General features: G+C 43.6%; 1 protein-coding gene, 1 non-coding gene and 1 pseudogene across 2 annotated transcripts; all 3 read left to right on the forward strand.

The window, feature by feature from the left end:
* The first annotated feature begins 1,419 nt into the window (after nt 1-1,419).
* Nucleotides 1,420-1,522, forward strand: LOC128592572 (U6 spliceosomal RNA). The gene has a single exon (XR_008381932.1). It is a non-coding gene; the product is annotated as a U6 spliceosomal RNA (small nuclear RNA).
* Nucleotides 1,523-18,797: 17,275 nt separating this feature from the next.
* LOC128590709 (non-histone chromosomal protein HMG-17-like) lies at nt 18,798-19,179 on the forward strand. The gene is made up of 2 exons (XM_053598106.1): nt 18,798-18,926; nt 19,036-19,179. The coding sequence occupies exons 1-2, from the start codon at nt 18,798-18,800 to the stop codon at nt 19,177-19,179; spliced, it is 273 nt and encodes a 90-aa protein (XP_053454081.1).
* A 1,034-nt stretch (nt 19,180-20,213) lies between these two features.
* Nucleotides 20,214-21,637, forward strand: LOC128590716 (ETS domain-containing protein Elk-1-like; annotated as a pseudogene).
* The last annotated feature ends 451 nt before the right edge of the window (nt 21,638-22,088 follow it).

Here is a 22,088-nt window from a genome sequence, read left to right on the forward strand (position 1 = left end):
TTGATAGCTTACACACGGGGTCCAAGGATCCCAGAACAGAGTAAAATTACCACCAGACCAAATGAAAATAATTCCCAGATTTAGGGACCTGAATCTGGACAGTGAGCTCCCCAAATCTACCACCAGTTGTCTTAAGCAGCCAGCCCTCCACAGCTTCCTCTGTCTTTTATGTGTGATGTGTTTCTCACATGCAGTTAATTTTAACACCAATCTTAGTGCTGTTATAGTCTAAAGGCAATATATATACCTTACAAAATATGTCATTAGCCTTTGTGATGTTGAACAAAAACATAACCTAGGACAAAATGAATGTTCAGTAGTCTCTTTTCAGTGGTCAAATTACCTGGCTGTTTTTGCTCTGTTGTCTTTCCCTAGGGGCAATCCCTGTCCTTGACAACAGGAAACACTGAGTCATCAAGCAGTCCTTCTATAATCAAAGTTATCATTATTATTATTATTTGTCGAGACAGAGTCTCACTACGTCACCTCGGTTGAATGCTGTGGCATCACAGCTCACAGCAACCTCAAACTCCTAGGCTTAAGCAATTGTCTTCCCTTAGCCTCCCAAGTAGCTGAGACTATAGGCGCCACCCCACAGCACCCAGCTATTTTTTTGTTGCAGTTGCCATTGTCATTTTAGCTGGCCCGGGCCGAGTTTGACCCTACCAGCCTTGGTGTATGGGGCTGGTACCGTAACCACTGTGCTATGGGCACTGAGCTAATATAATCAAAGCTAAATTCTACTTTTTCTGATGACTAACTGCCATTTCTTTTTTTTTTTTTTTTAATTATAGAGGAGGAATACCAAATAAAAGAAGAGAAAAAGAAAAGAAAAAAGTATAGAAGTAAGAAAAATTACTCAGAGGAGGAGCATGGAATTGAAGCTGTTTAGTTATGATCTCAAAGCCAACTATGATCTTGTTGCCACAGATGCTTCCCACTAAAGAGACTGTGGAAGCAATCCACAGGAGCTATCTACCCACAGCAAGCAAGAGGAGGGGATGATCAAGAAAGTTAAAAGATGTATTTACTGATAGACATGATGATAATAACCATTAACGAACTCAACACTGGAGAAAGGACTTTGCAACATTTTCGGGACTTAGCTTCATGCAAAATATATTTATTATTCCTATTAAGAACAATATTTTGGGCTCGGCGCCCGTAGCACAGTGGTTTCAGTGGCAGCCACATACAGTTAGGCTGGCCAGTTCAAACCCAGCCTGCGCCAGCTTAAACAACAATGACAACTGCAACAAAAAAATAGCCAGGCCTTGTGGCACCTGTAGTCCCAGCTACTTGGGAGGTTGAGGCAAAAGAATTGCTTAAGCCAAGAGTTGGAGATTGCTGTGAGCTGTGATGCCATAGCACTTTACTGAGGGTGACATAATAAGACTCTCAAAAAAAAAAAAAAGAGCAATATTTTGGCAGCACATACACTAAAATTGGAACAAAGCACAGAATATTAGCATGGCCCCTGTGAAAGGATGACACGCAAATTCGTGAAGCATTCCACATTTTTATACTATGTATAAGAGCACCATGAAGAGACTAAGATGCAAGAGTTGTTTTCCTAAAAAGATCTGGGGGAGTAGAAAGAACAATAAAAGAGACGCCTGGATGCGTTATTTGCGGTGGAAAACAAAAGAGCAACACACCATGCCGGGTGCAATGGATTATACCCCCCAAAATGCCCAAAGTGGTAACAATAGTAACATAGTATAAAGAGCAAAAAGAGCCCAAATTACATGTGTTACAATTTGGTAAGAGAAAAATAAATCAATTTTAATCTTTTTGTTTTTTGCTTGATACAAATGGTAATTTATGATCCTTAATTTTCCTAATTCATGATAATTAAAAATTATAATTAACTGTATTATTGTTTCTGTATCTGAACTAAACATGAAAGAGAAAAGCCACTACATATTTTTATAGCCTTAAGATAGAAATTTTGAAATGTTTATATTAAATAGAAATATTATCATTGGGTCAGTGGGTTTTAAGACACAAATGTTAAAGTACTCTGAAGCACTATAATTTACAAACACATGAGGTTTTTTGTTTGTTTGTTTGTTTTTCTTTTTAAGGCAGCGTCTCACTTACGTCACCCTTGGTAGAGGGCCATGGTGTCACAGCTCACAGCAACCTCAAACTCCTGGGCTTAAGCGATTCTCTTGCCTGAGCCTCCCAAGTAGCTGGGACTACAGGTGCCTGCCACAATGCCCAGCTATTTTTGGTTGTAATTGTCATTGTTGTTTGGCGGGCCCAAGCTGGATTCAAACCTGCCAATTCTGGTGTATGTGGCTGGCACCCTTAGCCACCGAGCTACAGGCATCAAGCCAAAGACATGAGTTTTTATAAACCATTGGTGCTAGTACTGTGTAAATCCATGATGTATAAGCGTCTAGGAACAATTGTCATTCTGTGTCCATTGTTTTTCCTAAAAGCCAAATTTTCTGTTATTTATACATCCTTAAGATAGACATTAACAGGTGGTGCCTAGGGCGCCGGCCCCATACGCTGGAGGTGGTGGGTTCACAACCCAGCCCTGGCCAAAAAAAACTGCCAAAAAAAAAAAGATACACATTAACTCATCACAATCAATGCTGACAGTACTATAGAGACAGGAAAGAATCTATGAAACCCCCAAAGATGCCTAACTGGTGACTGGTAAGCATCCTAGCACAGGTCTCCTTTGCTGCCAGTTACTGAGTCCAGCAAGGTAGAGAGTCAATCCATCTCTCCTCCCCACCCACAAGCCACCATCCCTGCTCTATTCTGTTCACACTCAAGCAAGTTTCCAAAAAGATGGTTCCTGCCATACCTAAACAGGCATACTACTGTCAACACACTGTTTAGCAAAGTTTACCAAGCAGCCACCCAGGTTAGAATACTAAATATTGTAAAAGTTTGAATAAGTTAGAGAGGACAGCCTGGGATTTACAAACAAGCACATCTAGGTTTGAATCTCTGTTCCTACTTTTCCTTATTATATGATCTTGCACAAATTACTTAATTTCTCTGAGTGCTAGTGTATTTTCTAAAAAATAAGGATAAAGAAGACCTTCTTTATTTGGACAGATGAATGAATAAGAGATAGTATATATAAAACACATAACTTGGGGCGGCGCCTGTGGCTCAGCAAATAGGGCGCAGGCCCCATATACTGAGGGTGGCAGGTTCAAATGCAGCCCCGGCCAAACTGCAACAAAAAATAGCCGGGCGTTGTGGCAGGCGCCTGTAGCTGTGGTGGGTGCCTGTAGTCGCAGCTACTTGGGAGGCTGAGGCAAGAAAATCACCGAAGCCCAAAAGCTGGAGGTTGCTGTGAGCTGTGATGCCACAGTACTCTACCAAGGGCAATAAAGTGAGACTATGTCTCAAAAAAAAAAAAAAAAACTCACTGCCTAGGGATAGTTGCTAAATGAGGTTAGATGCTATTATTTGGAAACATTTATAGTCCTTCAGACTTTGAAGTTTACTAGAAATGGTTGTTCAGAAATGCAGAAAAAGCTACAAAGTGGTTCAAAATACTTGGATAGGGCTCAATTCACTCCCTTAGTCCATCCTACCCAATATTGAATTGACTGGAAATGGGAGGCACTTCACAATTCATTAAGAATATCAGCTCAGGGCGGCGCCTGTGGCTCAGTCGGTAAGGCGCCGGCCCCATATACCGAGGGTGGAGGGTTCAAACTCGGCCCCGGCCAAACTGCAAACCAAAAAATAGCCAGGCGTTGTGGCGGGCGCCTGTAGTCCCAGCTACTCGGGAGGCTGAGGCAAGAGAATCGCTTGAGCCCAGGAGTTGGAGGTTGCTGTGAGCTCTGTGAGGCCACGGCACTCTATCAAGGGCCATAAAGTGACACTCTGTCTCTACAAAAAAAGAATATCAGCTCAGGGCGGCGCCTGTGGCTCAAGGAGTAGGGCACTGGTTCCCTATGCTGGAGGTGGCAGGTTCAAACCCAGCCCCGGCCAAAAATATATATATATATCAGCTCAGTGCCCATAGCACAGTAGTTAGGGCGCCAGCCACATACACCGAGGCTGGTGGGTTCGAACCTGGCCCAGGTTAGCTAAACAGTGATGACAACTGCAACAAAAAATAGCCGGGTGTTGTGGCAGGCACCTGTAGTTTGAGGTTGCTGTGAGCTGTGATGCCATTGCACTCTACCGAGGGCAACAGAGAGAGACTCTGTCTCAAAAAAAAAAAGAATATCATCAGGCCAGATGGTAAAGAGGAGATGTGAAATAAAACCTCCCTAGCACACAGATGGAATAATTGCCAAAAGCCCATGCTATTATTTTGTTACCCAAAGCATAAAGCAATCTACCAAATCAGTCAACCTGCTTCAAAAGCTACTCTACTGCTCATTACAGTACAGCAGAGTCAAGATGCTGAAAATAAGAATTTATTTATTGGGCGGCGCCTGTGGCTCAGTGAGTAGGGCGCCGGCCCCATATGCCGAGGGTGGCAGGTTCAAACCCAGCCCCGGCCAAACTGCAACAAAAAAATAGCCAGGTGCTATGGCGGGCACCTGTAGTCCCAGCTACTCGGGAGGCTGAGGCAAGAGAATCGCTTAAGCCCAGGAGCTGGAGGTTGCTGTGAGCTGTGTGATGCCACGGCACTCTACCAAGGGCCATAAAGTGAGACTCTGTCTCTACAAAAAAAAAAAAAAAAAAAAGTATTTATTTTTTTATGCCAGAGTCTCATTTTGTCACCCTCTGTAGAGTGCTATGGCATCACAGCTCACAGCAACCTCAACCTCTTGGGCTCAAGTGATTCTCTTGCCTCAGCTTCCCGAGTAGCTGGGACTACAGTTGCCTGCCGCAAAGCCCAGCTATTTTTTGAAATGAGGTCTTGCTCTGGCTCAGGCTGGTGTTGAACCCATGAGCTCAGGCAATCCACCCACCTTGCCCTCCCAAGTGCTAGGATTATAGGCGTGAGTCATCGCACCCAGCAAGAATTACTTTTATGGGCGGCGCCTATGACTCAAGGAGTAGGGCGCCGGTCCCATATGCCGGAGGTGGCGGGTTCAAACCCAGCCCTGGCCAAAAACCACAAAAAAAAATAAATAAATAAATAAATAAACAAATAAAAGGAATTTCTTTAAAAAAAAATAAAAGGGGCGGCGCCTGTGGCTCAGTGAGCAGGGCGCCAGCCCCATATGCCGAGGGTAGCCAGTTCAAACCCAGCCCCGGCCAAACTGCCGGGCGTTGTGGCGGGCACCTGTGGTCCCAGCTGCTTGGGAGTCTGAGACAGGAGAATCACATAAGCCCAAGAGTTAGAGGTTGCTGTGAGCCGTGTGACATCATGGCACTCTACTGGGGGCGGTACAGTGAGACTCTATCTCTACAAAAAAAAAAAAAAAAAGAATTATTTTTATTTATGTCTGCATGTAAACAGCAGACAAACTGTCAGATAAACTTTTTTTTTTTTTTTAGAGACAGGATCTCACTTTACTACCCTCAGTAGAGTGCTGTGGCATCATAGCTCACAGCAACCTCCAACTCCTGGGCTTAGGTGATTCTCTTGCCTCAGCCTCCCGAGTAGCTGGGATTACAGGTGCCCGCCACAACACCTGGCTATTTTTTGGTTGCAGTTTGGCTGAGTCTGGGTTCGAACCCACCACCCTCGGTATACAGAGCCGGCGCCCTACCCACTGGGCCACAGGCACCTCCCAGATAAACATTTTTTTAACTTCATTTTCATCAAGCACAAAATAATTGTTTCAATATTTTAAAAAACTTCCCGTCTTTTAAGGGTTTTCTCATTTCTGATTTCCACCAGAGAAACAGCAACTCCAGTGAGAAACTTCTGAGTCTCCCAGGCACTAGAAGATATAGGGATTCTCTCAAGAAATTCTGTTGTTGGTAGGGCTCAGTGTCTCATTCTTATGATCCCACTCTGGGAGGCCAATGCAGGAGAATCACTTAGGCTCAGGAGTTGGAGACCAGCCTGACCAAGAGCTAGACCCCATCTCTACTGAAAATAGAAACATTAACAGGGCATAGTGGCGGGTGCCTGTAGCCCCAGCTACTCAAGAGTTTGAGGCAGGAGGACCCCTTCAATCCAGGAGTTTGAGGTTGCAATGAGCTAGGCTGATGTCAGAGCCCTGTAGCCTGAGCAACACAGTGAGACTCAAGGAAGGAAGGGAGGGAGGGCAAGAAGAAAGGGCAGGGAAAGGAAGGGAAGAAGGAAAGGGAAAGGAAAGAGAAAAGGAAAGGAAAAGAAGGGCAGGGAAGGCAAGAAAGGGAAAGGAAAGGAAAGGAAAGGAAAGAAGAAAAGAAAAGAAAAGAAAATGAAATTCTGTTCTCATAGCTTCCCATCCTGTGGTGTTGTTTTTTGTTTTTGTTTTTTTTTTGCAGTTTTGGCCAGGACAGGGCTTGAACCCACTACCCATGGCGCCCTACTCCTTGAGCCACAGGCGCCACCCCTGTTGGTTATTTTTTTGAAACAGAACCTCAAGCTGTCACCCTCTGTAGAGCACAGTGGCATCACAGCTCACAGCAACCTCAAACTCTTGGGCTTAAGCGATTCTCTTGCCTCAGCCTCACAAGTAGCTGGGACTACAGGCGCCCACCACAACGCCCAGCTAGTTTTTGGTTGTAGTTGTCATTGTGGTTTGGCAGGCCTAGGCTGGATTTGAACCTGCCAGCTCTGCTGTATGTGGCTGGCACCTTAGCCGCTTGAGCTACAGGGGCTGAGCCCCCATCCTGATCTTGTGAAGTTTGGATAAGTACATGAAGTTTGGTTACAACTCTCAAGCCTTTTGAAATTTACCCATTGGGCAGTGCCTGTGGCTCAAAGGAGTAAGGTACCAAACCCATATGCCGAAGGTGGGGGGTTCAAACCCAGCCCCGACCAAAAACTTCAAAAGAAAAAAAAAAAATTTACCCATCACAAATTTCTTCTGTTTTGATGTGTGCAATTAATAAAGTTTTAAATAGGGGAGGCGGAGCAAGATGGCAGCCGAGTAACAGCTTCCTTGCATCTGGGCACCGTGAGTCTGGGGAGATAGGACTCCAGGCATCTTTGGCTGGTGGGAACTGCCTATCATCACTCCTATGAAGATACAGGGAGTCAGCGAGAGACTTCTGGACCCCAAGAGGAGGACTAAAACAGTGGAAAACCGGCAAGTGGTCGCGTGTGTTCAATCTGTCTAAACCCACCCACAACTGTAAGTTAAGTAGCAGCGAGACTGCAAACCAGAAAGGCCTTACCTGTGAACTGTTTTGATGTCCTTGGACTTGGCACTGAGTTGAACTGCCTTGGGGAAGGCCTGAGCGGGAGTGCGGAGAACTTTGGCCGTTGTCTAGGGCCCCAGTCTGAGCCGCTGAGCCAGACAGAGCTAATAGTGTTTGGCGGTGGGTCACATGGATCCATTGTCAGTGATCTGCCCCGGCAAGCTCCGCCCTCAGGGTCGCAGAGCTAGAAACGGGTGGGAGCTGGTAACCCAGCAACCAAGTAGCCTAAGGGTGGGGTTTGAGCCGCCTTGCAGCCCTAACCCTCAGGGGCAGAGTGAGACCGGTTTTGGCACACTGAGTAAGTGGATAGCCACTTCAGCAGCGATTCCAGCGAGAAAGCTGGGAAAGCTTCTGCTCAGCAAGTTTACAAGTTCAAAGTGCCTTTTAAGTAGGCTGAAGAGAGATTTAGGGTGTCTACCTGCTGGGGTTTGAGAAATCAGCAGCCTCCAGTCGTATCAGAACTGTGACTAACATCTCATACCCCAGAAGACCACGTGTTGCCCAGACAATATTCAATAACATATACAAACTGCTTTGTTTTTGGTTGTGTATTTTTTTCTTTTTTTTTTGGTTTGGTTGTTTTTTTTGTTTGTTTATTTTGACATTGCTGACGTTCTTTTGTTTTTTTAATTTCAATATTTTCCACACAGATCCCTTTTTCTTTCTCAATTTTCCTAGTTTAATTATAATTTCCCATTGCTGCCTTTTTTAATAACTTCAACTTCATTTTTGCTAGTGTTTCTACCGATATAATTTGGTTTTTCACCCAATTTTATCCCCGTAAAGTTTTCTGTTTGCTTCTTTTGGTTTGATTTATAGCATTTTTGTCTTTCCTCTCTACTTGGTGGAGGTGGGGTACTGTGTCTGATCAGGTTAGCAAAGAGCTGCTGACCTCAAGGAAACCACGCAACTGGGCACCCCCAGAAGGTGGGGTTTTTTAAGGTTGTGTCAAAGTACCCTACTGTACACCTATATTGCCCTGTCTCCCTCTTTCTGTGCCTCTCTTCTTTTTGTCAATATTCCTTATACCCACCCCCTCTCCTTTCTCTATCTTTCTTTTTTTCTTATCACTCGGTCCTCCTTTCTTTCATCCCCTTTTTTTGCTCTTCAACCTTCTCACCCTTCTGGTCCTGTAACCGTTAGTCCACAGGCACAAGAACTTAAAGAGCAAGAGGAAGTGAAAGGAAAATTAGGGCAAGGAAACAGATAAAAGAAATCACTCATGAGGAAGAATCAGCAGAAAACTCCAGGCAACATGAAGAACCAGTCTAGAACAACCCCACCAAGGGACCATGAGGTAGCTACTGCAGATGATTCCACCAGTATAGAAATGTTAGGAATGACAGAAAGGGAATTTAGAATACACATGTTGAAAACAATGAAAGAAATGATGGAAACAATGAAGGAAATTGCTAATAAAGTGGAAAATAACCAAAAGGAAATCCAAAAACAGAATCAAATAAGAGATGAACGATATGAAGAATATAAAAAGGATATAGCAGACCTGAAGGAACTGAAACAGTCAATTAGGGAACTTAAAGATACAATGGAAAGTATCAGCAACAGGTTAGACCATGCAGAAGAAAGAATTTCAGAGGTAGAAGACAAAGTTCTTGAGATAACTCAGACAGTAAAAGAGGCAGAAAAGAAGAGAGAGAAAGCAGAACGTTCACTGTCAGAATTATGGGACTTTATGAAGCGTTCCAACATACGAGTTATAGGAATTCCAGAAAGGGAAGAAGAATGCCCCAGAGGAATGGAAGCCATACTAGAGAATATTATAAAACAAAATTTCCCAAACATCACCAAAGAGTCTGACACACTGCTTTCAGAGGGATATCGGACCCCAGGTCGCCTCAACTCTAACCGAGCTTCTCCAAGACACATTGTGATGAACCTGTCCAAAGTCAAGACAAAAGAAAAGATTCTGCAAGCTGCCAGGAGTAAGCGCCAGTTGACCTACAGGGGCAAATCCATCAGAGTGACCGCAGACTTGTCTAATGAAACTTTCCAAGCAAGAAGACAATGGTCATCTAACTTTAATATACTTAAACAGAACAATTTTCAGCCCAGAATTCTGTACCCCGCTAAGCTAAGCTTAAAAATTGACAGAGAAATCAAATCATTTACGGATATACAAACATTGAGGAAATTCGCCACAACAAGACCACCTCCACAGGAAATACTTCAACCTGTTCTGCACACTGACCACCACAATGGATCAGCAGCAAAGTAAGAACCTCAGAAATTGAAGGACAGAAAAACCTCCACACTGATGCAAAAGATAAAACTAAGCAATGGACTCTCACCAAATAAGACGAATAGAATACTACCACACTTATCAATTATCTCAATAAATGTTAATGGCTTGAATTCCCCACTGAAGAGACATAGATTGGTTGACTGGATTAAAAAACACAAGCCATCCATTTGCTGTCTGCAAGAAACACACCTGGCCTCAAAAGACAAATTAAAGCCCCGAGTCAAGGGTTGGAAGACAATTTTTCAGGCAAACGGAATTCAGAAGAAAAGAGGAGTTGCAATCTTATTTTCAGATACATGTGGATTTAAAGCAACTAAAGTCAAAAAAGACAAAGATGGTCACTTTATATTGGTCAAGGGAAAACTACAACAAGAAGACATTTCCATTCTAAATATTTATGCACCCAATTTAAATGCTCCCAGATTCTTGAAGCAGACCTTACTCAGTCTGAGCAATATGATATCTGATAATACCATCATAACAGGGGACTTTAACACACCTCTTACAGAGCTGGACAGATCCTCTAAACAGAAATTAAACAAAGATGTAAGAGATTTAAATGAGACCCTAGAACAACTAAGCTTGATAGATGCATATAGAACACTCCACCCCAAAGATAAAGAATATACATTCTTCTCATCAGCCCATGGAACATTCTCCAAAATTGATCATATCCTGGGACACAAAACAAATATCAACAGAATCAAAAGAATTGAAATTTTACCTTGTATTTTTTCAGACCATAAGGCACTAAAGGTGGAACTCAACTCTAACAAAAATGCTCAAGCCCACCCAAAGGCATGGAAATTAAACAATCTTCTGTTGAATAACAGATGGTGAAGGAAGAAATAAAACAGGAAATCATTAACTTCCTTGAGCATAACAACAATGAAGACACAAGCTACCAAAACCTGTGGGATACTGCAAAAGCAGTTTTGAGAGGAAAATTCATCGCTTTAGATGCCTACATTCGAAAAACAGAAAGAGAGCACATCAACAATCTCACAAGAGATCTTATGGAATTGGAAAAAGAAGAACAATCTAAGCCTAAACTCAGTAGAACAAAAGAAATATCCAAAATCAAATCAGAGATCAATGAAATTGAAAACAAAAGAATCATTCAGAAAATTAATGAAACAAGGAGTTGGTTTTTTGAAAAAATAAATAAAATAGATAAACCATTAGCCAGACTAACTAGAAATAGAAAAGTAAAATCTCTAATAACCTCAATCAGAAACGATAAAGGGGAAATAACAACTGATCCCACAGAGATACAAGAGATCATCTCTGAATACTACCAGAAACTCTATGCCCAGAAATTTGACAATGTGAAGGAAATGGATCAATATTTGGAATCACACCCTCTCCCTAGACTTAGCCAGGAAGAAATAGAGCTCCTGACCAGACCAATTTCAAGCACTGAGATCAAAGAAACAATAAAAAAGCTTCCAACTAAAAAATGCCCTGGTCCAGATGGCTTCACTCCAGAATTCTATCAAACCTTCAAGGAAGAGCTTATTCCTGTACTGCAGAAATTATTCCAAAAAACGGAGGAAGAAGGAATCTTCCCCAACACATTCTATGAAGCAAACATCACCCTGATACCAAAACCAGGAAAAGACCCAAACAAAAAGGAGAATTTCAGACCAATCTCACTCATGAACATAGATGCAAAAATTCTCAACAAAATCCTAGCCAATAGATTACAGCTTATCATCAAAAAAGTCATTCATCATGATCAAGTAGGCTTCATCCCAGGGATGCAAGGCTGGTTTAACATACGCAAGTCTATAAACGTTATCCACCATATTAACAGAGGCAAAAATAAAGATCAAATGATCCTCTCAATAGATGCAGAAAAAGCATTTGATAAAATCCAGCATCCTTTTCTAATTAGAACTCTGAAGAGTATAGGCATAGGTGGCACATTTCTAAAACTGATTGAAGCTATCTATGACAAACCCACAGCCAATATTTTACTGAATGGAGTAAAACTCAAAGCTTTTCCTGTTAGAACTGGAACCAGACAAGGTTGTCCTCTGTCACCTTTACTATTCAACATAGTGCTGGAAGTTCTAGCCAATACAATTAGGCAAGACAAGGAAATAAAGGGAATCCAAATGGGAGCAGAGGAGGTCAAACTCTCCCTCTTTGCTGACGACATGATCTTATACTTAGAGAACCCCAAAGACTCAACCACAAGACTCCTAGAAGTCATCAAAAAATACAGTAATGTTTCAGGATATAAAATCAATGTCCACAAGTCAGTAGCCTTTGTATACACCAATAACAGTCAAGATGCGAAGCTAATTAAGGACACAACTCCCTTCACCATAGTTTCAAAGAAAATGAAATACCTACGAATATACCTAACGAAGGAGGTGAAGGACCTCTATAAAGAAAACTATGAAATCCTCAGAAAGGAAATAGCAGAGGATATTAACAAATGGAAGAACATACCATGCTCATGGATGGGATGAATCAACATTGTTAAAATGTCTATACTTCCCAAAGCTATCTACCTATTCAATGCCATTCCTATCAAAGTACCTACATCATACTTCAAGATTTGGAAAAAATGATTCTGCGTTTTGTATGGAACCGGAAAAAACCCCGTATAGCTAAGGCAGTTCTTAGTAACAAAAATAAAGCTGGGGGCGTCAGCATACCAGATTTTAGTCTGTACTACAAAGCCATAGTGGTCAAGACAGCATGGTACTGGCACAAAAACAGAGACATAGACACTTGGAATCGAATTGAACACCAAGAAATGAAACTAACATCTTACAACCACCTGATCTTTGATAAACCAAACAAGAACTTACCTTGGGGGAAAGACTCCCTATTCAATAAATGGTGTTGGGAGAACTGGATGTCTACATGTAAAAGACTGAAACTGGACCCACACCTTTCCCCACTCACAAAAATTGATTCAAGATGGATAAAGGACTTAAATTTAAGGCATGAAACAATAAAAATCCTCAAAGAAAGCATAGGAAAAACACTGGAAGATATTGGCCTGGGGGAAGACTTCATGAAGAAGACTGCCATGGCAATTGCAACAACAACAAAAATAAACAAATGGGACTTCATTAAACTGAAAAGCTTCTGTACAGCTAAGGACACAATAACCAAAGCAAAGAGACAACCTACACAATGGGAAAGGATATTTGCATATTTTCAATCAGACAAAAGCTTGATAACCAGGATCTATAGAGAACTCAAATTAACCCACATGAAAAAAGCCAACAATCCCTTATATCAATGGGCAAGAGACATGAATAGAACTTTCTCTAAAGATGACAGACGAATGGCTAACAAACATATGAAAAAATGTTCATCATCTCTATATATTAGAGAAATGCAAATCAAAACAACCCTGAGATATCATCTAACCCCAGTGAGAATGGCCCACATCACAAAATCTCAAAACTGCAGATGCTGGCGTGGATGTGGAGAGAAGGGAACACTTTTACACTGCTGGTGGGACTGCAAACTAGTACAACCTTTCTGTAAGGAAGTATGGAGAAACCTCAAAGCACTCAACCTAGACCTCCCATTCGATCCTGCAATCCCATTACTGGGCATCTACCCAGAAGGAAAAAAATCCTTTTATCATAAGGACACTTGTACTAGACTGTTTATGGCAGCTCAATTTACCATTGCCAAAATGTGGAAACAGCCTAAATGCGCACCAACCCAGGAATGGATTAACAAGCTGTGGTATATGTATACCATGGAATACTATTCAGCTATTAAAAAACATGGAGACTTTACATCCTTCGTATTAACCTGGATGGAAGTGGAAGACATTATTCTTAGTAAAGCATCACAAAAATGGAGAAGCATGAATCCTATGTACTCACTCTTGATATGAGGACAATTAATGACAATTAAGTTTATGGGGGGGGAAGCAGAAAGAGGGATGGAGGGAGGAGGGTGGGGCCTTAGTGTGTGTCACACTTTATGGGGGCAAGACATGATTGCAAGAGGGACTTTACCTAACAATTGCAATCAGTGTAACTGGCTTATTGTACCCTCAATGAATCCCCAACAATAAAAAAAAATAAAAATAAAGTTTTAAATATATACTTGCCCTCTGAATTTTATTACAAATATGTAAATATAGATACCTTATGTTTTCTCTCATACAAGGATGTTAGAAATAGATTTTTTTTGTTTTTGTTTTTATTTTTTTGAGACAGAATCTCACTTGTCACCCTCAATAAAGTGCTCTGGTGTCACAGTTCATAGCAACCTCAAACTCTTGGGCTCAGGTGATTCTCTTATCTCAGCCTCCCATAAAGCTGCAAGTATAGACAACAGCCACAACGTCCAGCTATTTTTAGAGACGGGGTCTCACTCTTGTTCAGACTGGTCTTGAACCTGTGAGCTCAGCAACTGACCTGCCTGGGCCTCCCTAGAATTACAGGCATGAGCCACAGTGCCAGGCCCTAGAAATAGTTTTTGTTTTGTTTTGCAGTTTCTGGCCAGGGCTGGGTTTGAACCCACCACCCTCTGGCATATGGATCCAGCGCCCTACTCCTTTGAGCCACAGGCGCTGCCCTAGCAATAGATAGTTTTTGAACTCTAATCACACTTAGTGAAAATGTTCTCTTGATTTAATAGCAAGTTTCTACCAGCCATATGAACAATCTCTTCACAGCTTTTCTCTATGCATCTCTCATTAACTATTCTCATTGAAAAGGGTTGTCCATTTTATGAAGAGTTTAAAAGGCAGTAAAGGAGGGCAGTGCCTGTGGCTCAAGGAGTAGGGTGCCGGTCCCATATGCCGGAGGTGGAGGTTTCAAACCTAGCCCCAGCCAGAAACCAAAAAAAAAAAAAAAAAAAAAGGCAGTAAAGGAAAAGTTAAGAATTAGAGAACTATGATGGATAAGAATTGTATTTCAGGGTAGCGCCTGTGGCTCAGTGGGTAGGGCGCTGGCCCCATATACCGAGGGTAGCGAGTTCGAACCTGACCCCAGCCACTAAAACAGCAATGACAACTGCAAAAAAAAAAAAAAAAAAAATTGTATTTCAAGTTTCTGTTCCTGAGATAGAGCCTGTGCTGGAGTTGATAGATCGTTCTCATGTCCATTTAGAGGATAAGAGCCCAACAAACAAACAGAAAAATGTTTGCTCTGATAAGAGAAGGATTCCATCAACAAAAATTAGAAGAAAAGATAGTAGGGAAAGAGACTTAAAGAAGGTATAGTATTCCAAATAAGTACACATTTTATTTGGCTTTACAATAGGCAGGAAAACATTCTGTTCTTTGTTATTTTTCTAACTATCAGTACTTTAACTGATTAAAGACTAAACTATTCTATTTCTCTGGTCTAATTTGGGAAGAAAGGCTGAGAACACTATTTCAAGCATTCTTAGCAGTGATGACATACACAGATGCGTTTAAAATGCTATCTCTATATTATTCTTCCAAATAAAATGATCAAGTCTAACAACTTGAAAATAGGAGTAAATTTTTCTGAGTATAAAACTAATTATCTGTTATTTGTGTGACTTGGAAATAGAGAAAGAATAACTAAAGTTCACAAATAACACAAGAGCTGATTTCATTCAGTGGTTTTGAGCTTCTCTCAAGCTTACTCTATTATTTGAAGAGTTAACCAGAAACTGAATCAGTCAGCTTAAGTTTAACTTCTTCTTCTTTCATCCCTAAGTCCCTCTGGAAAAGATCTAAAAGTATAAGGAAAAAAGACCATAAAGCCTGCAGGAAGTAAAAACATGGAAAGGAAGGTGTGGAAAGGCAAGTGAGCTGTGTTTTTCCCAGTCTCAGAATAGATTAATTCTGCCCTACCGAACCCAGAAGTGACTATGGCGCCCAAACTATGTGCAGAGCCCAAACCCCCACACTATGTTCACTGCTATGCTTGATACGTTCACTTTCTGGCCACTGATTTTCTTCCAGAAATTATATGTTCCACTCTTCAGTGCACCATCTGTTACTGAACAAAGCTTACAAAAAATAGATTTGTAAGGTGCTAGATTTGTTTTTAAATATGTTTGACATGAGCCAGACACAGTGGCTCATGCCCGTAATCCCAGCACTTGGGAGGCTGAGGCAGGTAGATTGCCTGAGTTTATGAGTTTGAGACCAACCTCAGCAAGAGCGAGATCCCTGCTCTAAAAAATAGCCTGGCACTGTGGTGGGCACCTGTAGTCCCAGCTACCTGGAAGGCTGAAGCAAGAGAATCACTTGAATCCAAGAGTTTGAGGTTACTGTGAGCTAAGATGCCATAGCACTCTACCAAGGATGACCAAGTGAGACTCTGTCTCAAAAAAAAAAAAAAAATATATATATATATATGTTTGACATCAATTAAGTCATGGGAACCTGAAGCCCTGGGGTACGCTGGGGGATTAGAAAGAGAATGCAGGAGGCAACTGTGTGTGTCTCCAAGCTGACTTCCCCAGTTCCACACGCACCACTGCCTGTCATTCCCAGACACAAATCTCTGTTTCCAAAGGAACCATTTGACATCAACAAGATGGTTTTTTAGATCCCACAGCCTTTCTCAACTAAGGTCTCAAGAGAATTAGCTGTACAGAAAATAGTTTAAGTTACCATTTTCTCAATTCTCCCAAGAGCGGTACATAGCTAGTACCATTCTAACTGCACGGGAGAGAAATTAATTCATTACATTAATCAGTCAATGCCTTAGGGCAGGTGTTGGCAATCTGTGGATACACAGGCCAAATCCAGCTACCCACCTGCTTTTGTAAGTTCAGTTTTGTTTTAACCCTGCCATGCTCGTTCATTTATATATTGTCTATGGCTGCTTTTACTCTACAGTGGCAGAGCTGAGTAGATAAGTGTATAGATATTCCATTGCTTGTGTGCATAAATGTTTAAAACCCGTGCAAGAATAAACAAGAAATCGGTAGTTTTATTTGTTCCTAATGAGAACTAAAGGTCTGGGAGAAAAGTGTGGGAAGGAGACTTTTCAATATACAGACTTTGCATCTTTTGAACTTTGAACCATATGTGTATAAAGGATTCAAAATTAATTTTTTTTTTTGTAGAGATAGAGTCTCACTGTACCGCCCTCGGATAGAGTGCTATGGTGTCACACGGCTCACAGCAACCTCTAACTCTTGGGCTTACGTGATTCTCTTGCCTCAGCCTCCCGAGCAGCTGGGACTACAGGCGCCTGCCACAACACCCAACTATTTTTTTTTTTTGTTACAGTTTGGCCGGGGCTGGGTTTGAACCCGCCACCCTCGGCATATGGGGCCAGCGCCCTACTCACTGAGCCACAGGCGCCGCCCTAATTAACTTTTCTTTTAACCACCTACATTTAGTCATTCACAAAGTTCTCAACAGCACATGAAAAATAAAGTCTATAGCCAAATTTGACAAGGAAAAATGAAGATTCTAAAGTTTAGGAAAATAGTATTTGAACATGAGTAGCTGATGTATTCGGAGTGATAAGAGGAGAACCATCTACTCACCCTTACCATCTGCATGCACCCTTAGCATGCAGACTGAATTAGTCAGGAAAGCTTTGTTTTAGCAAAAATATAAAAGAGGCTCAGCTCCTGTAGCTCAAGCAGCTAAGGAGCCAGCCACATACACCAGAGCTGGTGGGTTCAAATCCGGCCTCGGGCCTGCCAAACAACAACGACAACTACAACCAAAAAATGGCCACGGGCTGTGCCTGTGGCTCAAAGGAGTAGGGCGCCGGCCCCATATGGCAGAGATGATTCAAACCCAACCTCGGCCAAAAACCACAAAAAAAAAAAAAAATGACTGGGCTAATGGTCCTCATGCAGCACGTTTTTAACTTACCATACACCTGAATCGTTTTAGCCTGTAAAGGAAGAAAAGTGTGAATGCTGAAAAAGTGAGACTCAGGCTGGGTGTGGTAGTGAGGCAAGGGAGTAAGCAGAGCTAGACTCTATCCTAGTAACTCTGTACAGGCATTAGCCAGGCAGTCTGTGTCAAGCATGAAAGCCACTAATTGCTACCCCTACTTCAGCAGATGTCTCTGTTGTCTATATGCCCTTCACAGAATGCGTGCTAGACCTATGTAGTAACCTGTAACTTCCCTAACCTTCTGTTGTCACCAAGGGCACAGGCTTATCTGACCTTTTCCTGAATCACAAGACTTTCACATGCACCCAAGCCCTAAAATGTATAAAAGTAAGGCCAGGGACTGAGTCGGGAGGCTAGGTTTTGGGGATACTAGTCTGCTGAGTCTCCCAGCCAATGAATAAAGCCACTTCCTCTTCCAACTGGTGCCTGGGGTCTTTTGTCTGTGTCAGCTCTTGCTACAGTGGCCTACTCGTACAATATTAGCTAGCACTTTGGGAGGCTGAGGCTGAGTATTGCTTAAGGCCAGGAGTTCAAGACCAGGCTGGGCAACATAGTGAGACCCCATCTCTACACTTTTTTTTTTCTTTTACATGAGACTCAGAAGGGGAAAAAAATCTGCCATTCATGGGTTGGAATAAAGACGTGGATAATGAGCAAGTGGGTGAAGGCTTATTTGAGCCTAGTCTTGTGAGATTTATTACTACCCTGCAGCACACTTAAATAGGCCCCAATTAAGAAATGGACCTCACAATATTTTATATCTTGAATTGGAAGTGGATGTAAAGACAGCAAGTTCACCATTAACCTGACTTTGAAGATCAGGTGCACTCCTGGAAACCAAGGTGAAGGAGCATGAGGAGGAGGAAGAATTTTCTTTCACATCTTCTGAATCTGAAGAATAAGGTCCTCAAGTTTTTCCAAGACCTAAGGCATCTGTAAAGACCCTCTCGTGATCTATCAGTGTTTGCTTACGTTCGTTAGTAAAGGACAGTGACAGAGAAGGGTAATTAGATAAAACTTACATCACTGTTTTAGCTTCTCTTACATGAGTGGCAAAAATGCCTGGAAATGTATGTCAATAGAATCTACATTTTTTTCCTCATTAATTTAAGAAAAACTGTTTAAAGTGTCTGCAGAGACCAGAAGCAAGTTGACTTGTAAATTTACTAAGTGCTTCTGAGTATGGCTTTCAGATCATATCTTACATAAATACTGTATTTCAAATAACAAACCTGGTAGTGAAATACACTCATTTGTTTGACTTGCATGAAAGAACTATGATGATTTATTTTTTCTTTGAAAACACAATGGTAAGTATAATATGAATAAAATATTAAAAACTAGGTTTATGAGCAGTGTGAAGAAGAGGAGGCGAGAATGACCCCCCGACTGACCAAAGCCCGCACGTCTCTGCATCCGTGGGTCCAGCGCCCAGGTCCTGCTGCCCTTGCCGCCATGCCCAAGAGAAGGGCTGAAGGGGAAGCTAAAGGAGATAAAGCCCAGATACAAGATGAACACCAGAGCAGATGCTCAAGGTTGTCTGCTAAACCTGCTCCTCCAAAACCAGAGCCCACGCCTAAAGAGGCCCCTGCAGGGCGGCGCCTGTGGCTCAAGGAGTAGGGCGCCGGTCCCATATGCCGGAGGTGGCGGGTACAAACCCAGCCCCGGCCAAAAATCACAAAAAAAAAAAGAGGCCCCTGCAAAGAAGAGAGAGAAGGTGCCCAAGGGGAAAAAAGGAAAAGCTGACGCTGGCGAGGAGGGGAATAACCCCGCAGAAAGTGGAGATGCCGACACAGACCAGGCACAGAAAGCTGCAGGTGCGGGAGACGCCACGTGAAGTGTTCACATTTGTGATAACTGGGGACGACTGGGGACTGTACCGTCTGAAATACTACTTTTTATCAAGTTTTACAAAACTACAGAGTTTTGTTTTACTTTATTTAAGCTGTTATTAGCACACTTCATTGTTTTGAGGGGAAAGAACATATGTCACTAATGGCGTCACAGCGCACAGCAACCTCAAACTCTTGGGCTTAAGCCATTCTCTTGCCAAGTAGCTGGGTACGGGTGCCACTCGCAACACCTGGCTATTTTTTGTTACAGTTGTCGTGGTTTAACTGACCCACGCCAGTTTCAAACAGCCAGCTTAGGTGTATGTGGCTGGCGCCGTAATCACTGTTCTATGGACGCCAAGCCGCTAATTTGTTTTTTTGTTTTTCATAATTTTATTTTATTTTTTATTATGATTATTGTTTTTTTTTTTTTAGATACAGAGTTTCACTTTGTCACCCTCGGCAGAGTGCCGTGGCGTCACAGCTCAAAACAACCTCCAGCTCTTGGGCTTAGGCGATTCTCCTGCCTCAGCCTCCCGGGTAGCTGGGACTACAGGCGCCCGCCACAGTGCCTAGCTATTTTTTGTTGCAGTTTGGCCGGGGTTGGACTCGAACCCGCCACCCTTAGTATATGGGGCCAGCAGGAAAATAGTATTTGAACATGAGTAGCTGATAAATTTGGAGTGATAAGAGAACCATCTACTCACCCTTAGCATGCAGACTGAATTAGTCAGGAAAGCTTTGTTTTAGCAAAAATATAAAAGAGGCCCACCTCTAATTTGTTTTTATGTCCTATTCTCCCTCTCCCTTCAGCATAGTCTTAACTCCCTTACACCCAATCCACTCCTCAGACCTGACCCACAGTAATTGCTTACCAGTATGTCCAGGAATCTGGACTTTTCCTATAACGTCACTGAGATGGCATCCCTCAAAAAAGCAGTGGTTCCATTTGTAGATTGTTGTATCTTCAGATAAATTCTGCCATTTTCATTTCATTTCCTAAAAGTCAGGGTCAGGACCGCAGCTGCCTCAGAACCCTGGCGTGGGGGGCGGTGAGGCCGCATATGGCCCCGCCCCCTCGGAGCTGCCAACCTAGCCAACACTGCCGCCGCGCTACGCACAGGTTCCCCTGGGATGACTTGAGCGCTGCCCCAGCGATGGACCCATATGTGACACTGTGGCAGTTTCTGCTGCAGTTGCTGAGAGAGCAAGGCAATGGCCACCTTATGTCCTGAACCTCATGGGATGGTGGTGAGTTCAAGTTGGTGGATGCAAAGGAGGTGGCCCGGCTGTGGGGGCTGCGCAAGAACAAGACCAACATGAATTAGGACAAGCTCAGCCGGGCTTTGCGGTACTATTAAGACAAGAATATCATCCGCAAGGTGAGAGGCCAGAAGTTCATCTACAAGTTTGTATCCTACCCTGAGGTGGCAGGGTGTTCCACTGAGGACTGCCCACCCCAGCCAGAGGTGTCTGTTACCTCCACCGTAGCAAATGTGGCCCCTGCTGCTGTACATGCCACCCTGGGAGACACTGCCTCTGGAAAGCCAGGCACACCCAAGAGTGCAGGAATGGCAGGGCCAGGCTGTTTGGTGCACAGCAGCCATAACAAGTACATGCAGCTCGGGCTTCTATTCCACCTTCACCATCCAGTCCCTGCAGCCACAGCCACAGCCACAGCCAATCCCTCATCCTCGGCCTGCCTCGGTGCTCCCCAACACTGCTCCTGCAGGAGCAGCAGCGCCCACCTCGAGGAGCAGAAGTACCAGTCCAAGCCCCTTGGAGACCTGCCTGGAGGCTGACGAGGCTGGTCTGCCTCTGCAGGTCATCCCGACCCCACCTGAGGCCCAGAACCTGAAACCAGAAGAGCTGAACGTGGAGCAGGGTTTGGGCCGGCCTTTGCCTCCAGAAGTGAAAGAGGCGGAGGCAGGGTTTGGGCCCGAATCAGTTAAAGCTAAGCCAGAAGTAACTTCTGTCCAAGGCATTCCTGCCCGGCTGCCTGGGGTTGTAATGGAGACTATGGCACCCTTGGGAACCCTGGCAGCTTCCAGCGTTGAGACTGTCCAGCCACAGAAGGGCTGGAAGCCCTGGGGCCTGGAGCTTCCACTCAGCCAGAGTCTGCTGGGTCCCGAAAGGACTCCGGGGAGGGGACTGGCTCTGGTCTGCAGGTGCCTGGGCCGGCACAGATGCCGTCTCTGCCACCTACGCATACATTGACCCCGGTGCTGCTGATGCCCAGCTCACTGCCTCCCAGCATTCACTTCTGGAGCACCCTGAGTCCCATTGCGCCCTGTAGCCCAGCCAAACTCTCCTTCAGTTTCCATCCAGTAGCAGCACCCAGATGCACACCCCTCCATCAGTGTGGATGGCCTCTCCACCCCCGTGGTGCTCTCCCCAGGGCCCCAGAAGCCAAGAACTACCCCCACCACCCCCTGCTGGGGTCACTCCATCCATGCCCCATAACTTCTCTCCAGCCAGCCATCTCAAGGAGAAACAAAGTTCAACTGACAAACCTATGCTCTGGTTGTGGTGGGGTGGGAATTCTTGGAAAGAAGGATCTCTCAATAACTCCTCCACAGAAAACACACAACTTCCTGGCTCCACGCCTGTAGCTCAAGCGGCTAAGGCGCCAGCCACATACACCTGAGCTGGCCGAATCCAGCCCAGGACAGCCAAACAACAATGAGGGCTGCAACCAAAAAATAGCAGGGCGTTGTGACAGGCGCCTGTAGTCTCAGCTGCTTGAGACACGGAGCAGGAGAATCGCTTGAGCCCAGGAGTTGGAGGTTGCTGTGAGCTGTGATGCTACAGCACTCTACCCAGGGTGACAGCTTAAGGCTCCTTCTCAAAAAAAGAAAACATACAACTTCATCTTCTTTGTCAGTCCTCTGGTGGCCGCCTTTACACGTCTCCT

This window comes from Nycticebus coucang, chromosome 1, assembly GCF_027406575.1.
Source record: "Nycticebus coucang isolate mNycCou1 chromosome 1, mNycCou1.pri, whole genome shotgun sequence".
NCBI lineage: Eukaryota > Metazoa > Chordata > Mammalia > Primates > Lorisidae > Nycticebus > Nycticebus coucang.

Excerpts from the sequence above, each read along its gene's own strand:
- LOC128590709 (XM_053598106.1), top strand. The coding sequence starts at position 18,798 with ATGCCCAAGAGAAGGGCTGAAGGGGAAGCTAAAGGAGATAAAGCCCAG. Across the intron at positions 18,927-19,035 it reads CAGAGCCCACGCCTAAAGAG|GCCCCTGCAAAGAAGAGAGA; the intron begins GCCCCTGCAGGG and ends AAAAAAAAAGAG.